Source organism: Thyridium curvatum, assembly GCF_004353045.1.
Source record: "Thyridium curvatum strain D216 chromosome Unknown NODE_71_length_214541_cov_85.463701, whole genome shotgun sequence".
NCBI classification, from domain to species: Eukaryota; Fungi; Ascomycota; class Sordariomycetes; order Thyridiales; family Thyridiaceae; genus Thyridium; species Thyridium curvatum.
In genome coordinates, this window is record NW_022156826.1 from 17,502 (window position 1) to 29,647 (window position 12,146).

Here is a 12,146-nt window from a genome sequence, read left to right on the forward strand (position 1 = left end):
CCTGGTCTGACATGCTTTGACAAACCTCACTACTCCATAGTCCGGTCTTATCATGTGGCCTGGAGAAAGGCTACATGTGCGCATCGGCGGCGACCGGCCGCTGCACATACGAGGTAGTGGTGGCCATCACGCAGGAGGCCTGGGGAGTGTGGAATGGACATGTGGTTGTCAACGGCAGAGAGCTTATCGAAACGATCCATGGGTGTGTCGCTCCGACGCAGCTACTGGCGCATCTGAAACGCCTTCGCTGCCAGAAGATGGAGGCTGAGCCTATGGCGTCCCACACCCTCCCTCGACAACCACCCCCCAGGCCTCTGGGTCCCCCCCACCATCAGGACCGCATTCCAGTCGTTCAGGCTGGGTGGCCAAGGAACCATTGGCTACGGGAACACCTCTGCAAGTCAGCGGCTGAAGACCAGGGTTGCCAGAACGGGCGTGGACCGGACCAGGGGTGATCGACCTCCCCTAGCTATTTTTGAAACCACCATCGTTGCCGTTGCAAGCGCGGAAGCCAAAATTCGTAAAAGAAGCCATCAAGAGCAATACAATACTTTAGAAAGGACGCTTTTTTGGCGCCGAAGCAAAAGAGACATGTTTCTCGGTAGCGCTTATTAGACATCGTCGAAGCCAGAGAAGACAGTCAAGAAGCTTGATATATTTGCAACGGACGGCAACTCTCATTCTTTGCGACTAGGTTCCGCGACGCTTTCGTTCAGGGTCTGACCGCAATAACATCCGAGGTTTATGATGGTTATCCAGGGAGATGCCGAAGGGAGATGATCTCCAGGCTATAGGGCATAATTGACCCGACTATTTGGCTTCATTCTGGCCGGAGGCAACGACTGCTAGGACTGACTGTGATCCGTGCTTGGCATACAAGCCAGAAATAGGCTTTGTTAGGTCCGTAAAAGATCTGAGCGATGTGCGCCTCTTGTTGCTACCACCTAACGAGCAACGACCACATGCCATCGTCATCCGCACCGGGATGGATGAGGAGGCTTTGCTCAGCAGGAGGCTAGGAGCAAGCCCGGCGGTTGGAGTGTCCAGCGGGTCGCCTATCAACATCGTAAATCTTACTCAAGCACCTCTTGATCGAGTTCAGCTTATCGTCCGTGACCAGCTCTCTTGTCCCATCTCAGCTGTCCTCGAGAAGCAAAAGGCTATGATCCGTCCAAGCCGAGAACAGAAATGAGCCGTTTCCTTCCCATCTCTGCCCATGACTGATCTCCTTCAATATCGACCTTGACCTGATCATCGCCCAGGATCCATGCCGTGCTCACTGCGACCTCTCGTACGTAGACCCTTGCAAGAGCCCCTGCCCATCCTTGCCAGTGCATCAATGCATCGCAACAATCCAACGCAAGTAGCGGCCCATAAAAGCCTAGGCATGAGCCGACAGCATAGTTGCAGACCCGTAAGTTAAGATTGCCAGTGCTAGCATATTCATGGGATGGATTTGGGACGTGTCCCGACAGAGGCCAATCTAGTTCAACGGTGAGGAAGGCTTTTCAATGGAAGGCTCGCACGAATCATGATGAGGTCTATATTGAGGAACTGGCTAGATCACCGAATAGAATAGAAAAGCTCGCTCCGCCTTTTCATCGTCCTTCACCGACCCATTCTTTGGGGGTGAAAGCGGTTCATGTACATTTCTCCGTTCATATACTCATAAATGTGCCTAGGAACAGTGGAAGAGCTCCACAATCCTGAAAGACGTCATGGTGTGTTGTAAGTCTCGGTTGAGAGAAGAAAAAAAGAAAATGTGCGGACTGGAGCCATCACACCAGGAGCAAGGAAACCAAAGAAAATAAGCCAAGGGTATCCTGAGACCAGAAATATATACATGAAGGTCGCAGCGTAGAATGTTCAGCTGCTAGGAAGCAGAAATGTTGAATCGGTATGAGAGGTTCATTGACAGCATTGCGCGCTTATTGTGAGTAGAATTGCGAACCGCCTTGACCTTGATGGGGAGAGTGAGAATGATGAGAGAAAGGGGAGGTTGAGCCGGTCTGAGCCATATAGTGCTGGTCCAAACCAGCACCGCCCGGATCCATCATGTTGTTGTATTGCATCTGGTGAGACGGATTCTGGAGCCCAAGGGCGTTGTTCATGGGCATCTCCGGGAATGGTTCAACATTGGGTGCCATGGGCATATAGCGCGAGGCATCACCGCCCATGTAGGAACCAGTGGTAACTGGGATACCCGTCATGCCAGCGAAGGCTTGCTGATCGGGGAAGCCCGGGTTCACAGGGTGGCCAGCGCCCATAGATGTGTCGATGTTCGGCATAGTATGCGGGAGACCATCGAATTGGTTAGGGTAGAAGGGCTGGGTATAGGCGATCGGCTGTTGCACAGGAAACATGTAATTGGCGTTGGGCGCGCCGTGGTAGGGTTGGTGCATGGCATTGTTGATTGGTTGGGCGAACGCCGAAGGACTGGTGCTTGGGAAAGGAGGCGGCTCCGTCTTGACGGGAGTCACCATGAAGTTGCGTGGTGGCGGTTCCTGGACTGGGCTGATGAGGGTGTCTGCATCAAGCTCCTTACGGGAGACAAGCCGGAGTATTGGCAGGCTGAGCTGTTCCATGTGCTTGGCCAGATGCACAGTCAACTTCTTCCAGGTAGTAAAGGTACTGCCACAGAAGCGGCAGGCCTCTTCCTGGGGCAACGTCCTGGTCTCCTGGTGGCAACTCTCAACCTTGATCCAGGTTGGGTCATTCCCGCCAGCACGCTTGATCGCTGCCTTCGTCTTGACCTTGGGCTCCGGGAACTTGTGCTCACGGACGAGGTGCTGGAGGAAATTGTCGCGTCGGTAGCAGACATGCCGACAGTCCTCAACGTCACAAGTCCACCATTCGAGATGCCGATGCCCTTCGTTCTCGTGGCGCACCCAGTCGGCCTTGCGCTTGAAGATCTTATTTTCTCGGCACTTCTCCCAGGTGCAAGTGAAAGGCTGCACGTCTTCGTGGACGTGCTTGGTCCAGTCCGACGGCTTCTGGAACTTCTTTGCTTGGAAGCACAGTTGGCACTCGAATTCAGCAGGCAGCGCCGCGGTCGGCGGCATGGGGATGTTTGCTGGGAAGCTCTCTTGAGCAATAGCGCCATCCAGCGGAGAGTTGTCGTCATCAGAGCCATCCAATGGATCGATGCCGCGAGTCTCGTTCTTATTGACAAGCCGATTAGCAGAGCCTCCCAGGTCGATGCACAAGGAGGGACCACAGGGGCAGGTCTTGTTCTGAACATGCCCAAGATGCTTGACACGGGCCCCGCACAAGAGCTTATACCGCTGCTGCTGTTGGTACATGATTCGCTCCACGAGAAATTTGTTCATGTCCTTGAGCCTTGGGTTGCACTTAAGAATGTGTTGGCGGAACCCTTCCAGGTTTGGGGTGATATCGTCAATCAGCTCGATAGACTCAGACTTCATCTCTGAATCATCAAAGCCATCCTCATCCTCATCATCGTCATCGTCTACCTCAGGCATAGTGCTTGTCTTTGCCAATTGAGCAACTGGAGGCCCGCCTGATTTCTTCCACATGTCAACCAGGTTGGAATGACTGGTGGGTAGATCCGACTTGCTTCGCGGGCGCCGGATGTTTGCAACTCTCAAGAACGGGCTCTTTGGAGATGTGACTGGAGGAGAAGTCACCGGCGGAGTAGTACTGATCGACCCATTGCGTGCGTGTGTCGTGCCAATGGATGCCACTTGCTGGCTCATGGACAACAATGCCGTATTGATACTCGGCGGTTGTTGCTTCTTGCTCCAGCTCGTGGTGTGACCTGGAGGGGCGAGGCTGTCTTTGCTTTCACGACGCTCGCCAGCCGAGTCGGGACCGCTGGAGCTCTCATCCTCCTCGACACCTGCTCGACGCTTGCGCAACTGACTGACGCTTGGCTTGCGCATAAGAGAACGTATCCCCTGCAAGACGCTTGGTCGCCGCGGTGCGTCATTACGACTGATGGACAGCTTCTTGAGAAAGTTACCGCTCGTGATCCCTTCATAATCAGGGATACTTGGAAGGCTGCGACGCCGAGTGCCCCATGTTGCAGCTCTTGACAAGATAGAGTCGTTATCACGGCACATCTTCTCAAATCTTCTCATTGCCTCGGCAGCAGTCTGCGGCTGGCGACGAGCCGTGTCCGGGCGTTGGATGTGGAACAGAGTCGGTGAATCAGTCCAACTGCAGGCTCCACGCATGATCTCCATATCCTCCTCAGTCAGTTGACCGCCTTGCTCAAGATAGTAAGTCCGTCCTGGCTGAGGCACATTTTCAGTCTGGTCGCCCGTTGCAATTTCCCGGTCAGGGACGCCTTCGGCCTTAGGCTGCCCTTCACTTTGCACAAAGCTTTCATCTTGGGGCATTTCTGCTTCCTCAGAGCGGGATAGCCAATCGGTGACGTCCTGGTTTCGCTCTTGAGATTTGCGATTTGCATCTAGTTCATTGGCGCTGGCCACCTCTCTTGTGGGACGACTGGCCGGATCAAGCCCTCGAGGGCCACTGGCTGCATGCCGCTTCCACTGGCCGTCTGCATCTCGGGCAGCGTGGCCCTGTGCATAGCCCTGAACATCTGAAGGGACTGTACTGTTGTCGAGGCTATAACCAGCTCGAACAGTGGTCGGGCTGCCACCATCCGAGTGAAAGGCGGGAGCGATTTCCTCGATAGGCCCAGCAGCATCCCCCCACATCGACACTGTAAGGCGAGGGCTCCGCATAGCTGCGGCCGAGGCCGGCGGCACGAGACCCTCGTCACTTGATGGATTGCTTCCAGACGTATCGGGTGTGATAGAGGTAGTCTGTAGCTTGAGCGGTATGCAGTCTTGCTTTGGGGCCTTTGTCAATTCTTGAGGGGAGATAGACTGAGGAAGAACGTTCGGAAACGTGCCCCTCGAATCTTTGCCTTCAGTTGGCGGCGACGAAGTATGGATGGAAGCAGTCTGGCTGGGGCTCAGAGGATAAGTCTGGGCATCAACATTGGCGGGGTTCTGCGGGACATCTGATTGAGAGAATGGATCGCCAGCATAGTCTGCTGGCGAGTGTTCGTTGCTCAGGAATGAGGGCGTACCGACGTCGGCGTTGCTGAAGTCTACGCCGAAAAAGGGATCGTCGTCGCCGATGTCACTGGACTGATAGTGGAGACTAAGTGTTGAGTCCGACTCGTCTGGAGTTGCCCCGTTGAAGGCAGGCGAAGCCGAGCTGCTTTGGGTCTGAGTGGTTGACGAGAAGGGTGAGAGATGGTGAGACTCAGCAGGTGTGTTGGGATGGAATTGCTGTTGAAGATTGCTGGCAGAGTTGTTGCGGGGGTCATGCATCCGGCCCTTCAGAGACTCGTCCAGCAACTGGGAGGGGTGGTATTGTGTGTAAAGAGAGGACATGGCGGACAGGGCAGGTGAGGTGTGGGCTGGGGCGATCAATGGTACTTATTCGACACGCAAGTTGAGGCACCGGAACGATCGGTGTAGACTCAGCTGTCCAAGCTGGTTGACTAGACTGGGCTCATGTTCCTGGAATCGGTACGGTGCGAGATCAACTCAGCGCGGGGGAACAGGCTGCGGCGTTTCCTTTGCGATCGCACACCAGATGGCCCGGAGGGAGACACAATGGAGACGGGGTTGTCGCCTCTTGCGCTCCAACAGAATAGACGTGATAGAATGGCAACCTGAGGGAAGGTCCAGGTTGGTTTCTCCCAGGACTGTTGCGAGAATTGTAGGATATAGAAAGTTGAAGAAGGTGGGAGGGATTGGGAAGAAGGCGCTGCCTCGCGCTACAAAGTAGTCACCAAGCGACAGCGCTTAGAGATTTGGGTGACACTGAATGGTCGGACCTGGGCAGTGGCAGGGATGTGTGGGCAGAGCAGCAGGGCGGAGACGAGCCTAAAGTTGTGGAGTCCTCCGGACAGCTTGCAAGGGTCCTTTTTCAGACAGCTTTGGGGTGCTTTTTCATCAGCAACTGTCTGGATGTCAACGGTCGGCCTTGGATGCTGAGCGATATGGTGCCTTTTGTTGTACCAAAGGGAGACCGAGGGAGGGCGCCGGGAACTAAACAAGTTTCAGACCAAGTCTTCTAGTTTCGACGGAGGAAACAAGTAAGAGCTTTGATCATCTATGCTCCTCAACGTCAGAGCAGAAGCAGATCCAGGGTGGAAACACAGAACAAGCAGGCCGGCGGGCTGCCTCGAAACAGGCAGCCTAGCCCGCGCGATATGATGATGGTGAGGATGGCACGAGATGACTGGAGAGGCCTGCAGTGAGACGAGATGGAGGGGTTAACGCATCCGATCTGATATCAAGACAACGGGGATGACCTGTAAGATCTGCCCGCATCTGTGGTGGGAGCCCAAAGACAGCCTAGCTAGGTGACCCGTGTGGTGTGGTACGGGTTCAGTTCGAGAAGAAAGGAAGAGGCTTGACAACACCGCGTTTCTGAAAGAGTCTGCCACCTGGGGCGGCAGATAGGGCACGTACTGAGGAGCAGAACGGCCCACTGGCTACGACCGAGCCATCGCCAGACCTCCCAGAGACCTCATGCGCCTCTGTAGGTACAGAGGCAGATCAGAGGGCTAAATTGAGGGGATCCCTGCTCGCACCAATGTCTTGACCGCGGCAGCTTGACAACGCGGACCCCACCCGATCAATTTGTGCAAGGCGTTTTTGTGGCTGCGAGGCACACCATGCCTCAGCCCCATGGGTCTAAATCGTTAGTTTGGGGGACCTGAACTCGACATTATGGACCTCGATCCAGAGGGCCGCCCTCGGTGGAAGAAAGGGTAAGGCATTCTCATCCCGTGTTGCTGTTTGTCGTGGATTATCCCACTGTGTCTCCAGCAGATCGATCTAGGGAATGACGCATTTGTTCATAGGTATGTATGTCCCCCCTCTGGATGAGTGAGGATAGGAAGCTTGACTGCCCTCTTGACCGAGAAGCGCTGCCTCGCGGCCCTAGATTCGAGCGCCAGCCCGGTCGATCCGCCTGGATGCGATTGGATGTTGCTGAGTCTCTCACCATCATGATACTTCAAGTAGTCATTGCCCTATCGTAGAACAAGGTATTCCGTCTCTCATAGACAGCAGTGGACCGTCCTCGGCTGCGACAAGGTGAGTTTCTCGATGATCAAATTGACCGTCGGGCCCATTTAGGTCAACGTGCAGCGCAGCCTAGAATAGAAACTGCCGCTATCTCCACCTCCGGAGCGCCCACCGTCAGAAGCGCTTGAGAAACAACAGTGTTTTGTGCCAGTTGCCAAGCATCAACGGAGTCGTGCCTCGTCGGGACTGTGATTCACTTGAACCCACTTGCCTCCCGAGTGCCGAGTCCCGTCTTGAAACGGGTCTGCTGAAGTCGAGGAAGGGGAATGCATGGCTGCTGGGATGGGTTTGGCGCATGCACAGCCACCAGGCTGGGTGGAGGGCTTGTGCATTTGGCATCTGTGACGCGATGCTAAGCTCCCATGCGGTGCCAAAAGGACTCGGCTGCAGGCAGAACGTGAGAATGATCGATCTTAAGTCGCAATCAGGTTTGGTTACAAGCTTTTGGGTTTGGTGATCGATCAAGTCGTGAATTCGGTGATGGTGGAGGAAAGACCGACCTACACCACGAGGTAGGTACTTGCCTCCATCCAAGAACCCCGGACGCTAATGATCCAGGAAGACCAAAGCTCCAGCCAGTGCTGCAAATAAAGTTGGTAATGGTAACATGCAATAGTCACTTTTGAGTCTTGATCATCAACAGCTAAAGCTATGGGAACGGATCTGGAACAGAACAGAATGAGTCACCAGAGTAGAGGATAGCATAGCATCCAATCTCCTCCTCAGTCAACCTCACTACTATTCAGCGATGTTTTGCTTCTTTGCATTGGTGCTTGCTCTGATCAGGATGACCTCTTTGGGGTAATGAGTGGGGTAACTCCCTAAGCTTGTCCAGAATTATTAGTCATCGGAGCCCGAATGGCCTCGGAGCTCCGGTGATGTCGTACATGGATGCAGCACCAGACTTGGACTGAGCAACACAGCTTGATCGTTGCCGAAACTTCATCCCGTCATCTGAACTACCATACCACCAGCTGCAAGATATACCCAGTCGTTCGCAGAAGCACGACTCAAGAGACAATGGTAAATCCGCTCCGGACAACCAACCCTTCACAAGATATAATACCTGCTCACACCGTGAATGGCGTCGCAGAGCCTCGACACTAGTTCATACGTTCTGGCCGCTCTGACGGCATCGGGGGGTATTGCAGGCTACGCGCGCACCGGATCTGTCCCCTCGATCGTCGCTGGATGCACTGTCGGTCTCCTCTGTAAGTCATCAATGGATGGGCATTGGGCAATTATTCCGATTGCTCCAGGCTGCGCAAGTGTTGGCACAGCCAAGGCTAATCGATACACTCCCCCATCAGACGGTCTTGGTGGCTATCGCATCCAGAACCGGCAGCCCTACGGCGTTGAGCTGAGCCTCCTGGCCTCAGTCATTCTCGGCGGTTCCTCTATCCCACGTGCCATCCGTCTCCGGAAGCCAGTCCCGATCTTCCTCGCCATCCTATCCACCTTCGGCATCCTCACCTTTGGAAATGCTTTCAGACGCTCCCTGTGAGGGGTGCAGTGATGGAGGGGCTGTTGCAAGTATATTGATGGGTCCGTGTTTATTCACCGTACTCCAGTGTATCGTACAAATAAATGCCCATAATCTTCAATTGAAAACGTGAGCAACCGTTAGTCGCTCCATTGTGCTCCGTCAAACACAATGTTTGTTCGAGGCAGTGCCATAACAACTCCTTGCGCCCATATATCCATGCTGACGAGTGGGGGTATTCTTCTCTTTGTTCATATTCGTACAACCGATCGTTTCGCGGTGCAGTGTCGATGTCGTGGGCGAGGCTTCAGGAGTTCTCGTCGATCTCCTTCCACATAGCCCGGATCTTTGCGTTCTTGTTCTCAGCGCCAGTCCGGTTCGCGCCCACTCGCTTGGCTCTCTCTGCCCTCAAGCATTGGTTCAGGGCTTCCTTCGCGTCGTTGCACATGCCCATTGACTTCCAGAGAAAGCCCTTTGCATGGCACTCGTCCAATGCGACCATGAGGTCCTCGCAAGCTGTCGGGAGTAGATCAGACCATGGGTTTGTCTTAGAACTAGGAGGTTGTCAGGACCTACCGATATTGTCCGCCGTGTGAAGAAGAGGATGCATGGTGACGAGGGTGAATTCGCTGCGTCCGGAGTGAAATTTGTTCCGCGGAGGGAGAATGTGATGTTGTCGCAAAAGGAAGCGCTGTTGAGGATGTGGCGTGAAGAAATTCGGCAGGGCTCGAACTACCTAGATACTACCTACTATACTGGCTGTTTTGACGCGAACAAAATCTAATGGCCGTAAGAGCCCGGAGACAACCACTCAGGAGACTTCGATTTCACCCCACGGTGGTGGGGCATTTGCACCGAGCGCAGTTTAGGCCACAAGCCTTGATTGAACTTATCGCCATCTCAATCTCACAGAGCTACTGCAAGGATCTCGGAGCTTCAGTCATAGTTCTTCCCATCTGACGGCCGCCATCTACAGGGGGTGTCTCGTTCCTCGCGTGTGTGCACAATGTCGACATCTGCGCCATCGGCCAAGCGCCAGCAAGGTACGGAGTCTTCATATTTCGCGTGATCCCCATGAGGCAGCACTTTGCTCACACCTACCAGATCTTCAAGTGCAATACAGCAACTACAAGAACACATTGCAGCAAATCGCTCAGAAAATTGGCGATGTGGAGCAAGAAGCAGAAGAGCATAAGTACGTCGTCGCAAACTCCGCCCTTCCAAGCATCTTCTGCTGCCTCTCTCTCTATATGCCATATTCGTCCCTTCACTACCGACTTCTTCACCTCGAGGGTTTGGTCGCTTGTGTACTAAACATCTATTTAGGCTTGTTCTAGAGACCCTGGGACCTCTGCCGGAGGATCGCAAGTGTTTTCGTCTCATCAACGGCGTTCTGGTGGAGAGGACGGTGAAGGAGGTTGTGCCTGCCCTGAAGACCAACGCCGATGGGCTGAAGAAAGTTCTGGAGGATCTGGTCAAGCAGTACAAGTCTCGGGAGGAGGAGCTGGAAAAGTGGAAGGTAAAGTCATCCCTACAGTATCGGGTCTCCTTGGATGAGCCACTTACTAACCCTTTTCCGTTCAACAGAAGAAGAACAACGTTCAAGTTGTCCAGTCCTGATTTCCATCGCTCCGTCGCATTGGCATCGTCATGATGGCCCGACGGATCTCGATTCCGCAGAAAGACGCTTCGTATTCTCGAGCGTTGGGTTTGGAACTACCGTCTCGTCTGTCGAGGCGATCAACGTGTTGTCACATTGACATCTGGGCGATGTCTAGTGTGCAGTCGGCTGCCCCAAAAGGGGTCCGGCTATGTCTTGGAAGCAGCATCACAATTCTGTGTATCAAGGCGTCATGCTAAGCCGTACCGTGAGGACTGATCCCCGCTGGGTGCTGGCCAGGATGGCTCAGCAGATATTTCTGTCGTTGCCTTGATGCGTTGTCCACTGTTTTGGGGGTGTGGGGGATGGTTCGGCTTCCACGGCGGCAGCGGCGCCTCGATGCCCAACCGATGCAGGATGGATGCAGACTGAGGCTGTCGGGCTTTGATAGGATACCAAAAAGTTCTCTCTCGCAAATAGAACCGGCAATTGCAAACACACGACAGTTCAGTCATCCAAATGCGTGCTTTGCGTTTCAATGCTGCCGCTATCATGTCTCCCTCGGCCATCAGATAACTTTGCCGGCCTATCATGAGGGCTCGCCTGGATATACCGAGAGGGCTGACCAGAATGACCTGCGGGCATACCACCACGAGTTCAAAACAATCTTGATTCATTGGCATCCAGTCCAATCGACGTCTCATTACTCCACGTTTCTTGGTGGCCAGAGTGGAGGGTCTCGTCCATTACAGCCCAATCAACACCAGAGGCGCTCTGCACTTCTCGTCATTGGATGGTTGGTGCAGTTGATTGATCTCTGCCAAGGCAACGAAAGGCAGTCCTACGGAGTAGGCTTGAAGCCATAACTACGAGCACACTGCAAATGAGGTAATACTTATCCATACTTTGAAGCCGCATCCAGGATCGTGAAGACATTGGCCCAGATGGGCCAGCAGTCTTGGGCTGGAAAGGTGGGAGTGAGTGCGAGTCGGGTATCCAGTGAGACTGTTAGGCTCCCACCAGCCTTCCTGTTCCTGCACTCTTGTCTATGCGAGACGGGCATGATCAAATCAATCTCCATGGTGGCCCTCCAACATGCTACCCGTCGCTGCGGAGAGCACACCACACCACCGGGCTGCCTTGTCCTTTGTACAACCTCACAGCACAACGACAGCAGACGGTGGCAAGCATGGATGAGGACGGGAACGAGAACAAACGGACATGTCCGGTGCATGGGTGATGGTGACTTGCGTCTTATCCTTATGAAATCATGGACGAAATGTCTGATGCTCACTGACCGCTTCAACCTTGGTCTCTCCCCACAACCTACACCGCTCTGTGCCGTACTGCCTAGGCCCTGGGTCTTCTTGGATGCATGTATCCCGTCTGTGCAGATCCTCTCGATCGTTTTAAAGCAGTTGAAGGTGTTTTAACGGACCTGAAAGGTCATTTGGGTGCAAATAAGGTAGAAATGAAGAAGATGTAGGTAGGTAGCTGGGAAAGCTCACTTGGAAGCTTACCGGCTATGTCTCGTCTCTCTTACTCGGGAGAGAATTCAGCTCACGGGTTGGCTTGATCAGTCCAAATGTACCTGACGGAGACTTGATGTGCCTGAGTCGGCGGGTGAAGGTACATCTGCAAGAGGTGCATTGGCCCGAGTTTAGCGGGGTGCGTGAGTACCCACCAGGGCTGGCTAGTGAATCCGCAAGTATCTGTGACGTAACTAGCTTCCAGGGCGCCTGGGTCGAGGTACCAGTCATGGGCGCTGTTTTCTGTTGATCTCCCAAGGTTGACCCGCCATTTCGCATCGCATCTCCAAGCTTCGCAAACCCGCGATTTCTTCCTTTCTGCAACAACCCCACGTCCTTGCAGCCCATCTATGCACCGTCGCCTGCCTCCCAAGGTGCCAATCTGGAACTACTAGCTAGGTACGTCGATTGAATGGACAACGCAGATGCAGCCTTTACGAGGGCCATTTAGG

The 12,146-nt window shown here is 54.0% G+C and overlaps 4 protein-coding genes across 4 annotated transcripts; 2 read left to right on the plus strand and 2 right to left on the minus strand.

Moving 5' to 3' along the window:
- Positions 1–1,928: 1,928 nt before the first annotated feature.
- On the minus strand, positions 1,929–5,372 carry E0L32_009596 (uncharacterized protein; the record flags this gene model as incomplete). Its single annotated transcript, XM_031144579.1, has 1 exon — positions 1,929–5,372. One exon carries the CDS (start codon positions 5,370–5,372, stop codon positions 1,929–1,931), a length of 3,444 nt encoding a protein of 1,147 aa, XP_030990603.1.
- Positions 5,373–8,163: 2,791 nt separating this feature from the next.
- On the plus strand, positions 8,164–8,586 carry E0L32_009597 (uncharacterized protein; the record flags this gene model as incomplete). Its single annotated transcript, XM_031144580.1, has 2 exons — positions 8,164–8,293; positions 8,342–8,586. The coding sequence occupies 2 exons, from the start codon at positions 8,164–8,166 to the stop codon at positions 8,584–8,586; spliced, it is 375 nt and encodes a 124-aa protein (XP_030990604.1).
- Positions 8,587–8,872: 286 nt separating this feature from the next.
- E0L32_009598 (uncharacterized protein) lies at positions 8,873–9,175 on the minus strand (the record flags this gene model as incomplete). Its single annotated transcript, XM_031144581.1, has 2 exons — positions 8,873–9,081; positions 9,142–9,175. The coding sequence occupies 2 exons, from the start codon at positions 9,173–9,175 to the stop codon at positions 8,873–8,875; spliced, it is 243 nt and encodes an 80-aa protein (XP_030990605.1).
- Positions 9,176–9,571: 396 nt separating this feature from the next.
- Positions 9,572–10,185, plus strand: E0L32_009599 (uncharacterized protein; the record flags this gene model as incomplete). The annotated part of the gene is made up of 4 exons (XM_031144582.1): positions 9,572–9,608; positions 9,670–9,760; positions 9,892–10,084; positions 10,153–10,185. 4 exons carry the CDS (start codon positions 9,572–9,574, stop codon positions 10,183–10,185), a joined length of 354 nt encoding a protein of 117 aa, XP_030990606.1.
- Between the last annotated feature and the right edge of the window lie 1,961 nt (positions 10,186–12,146).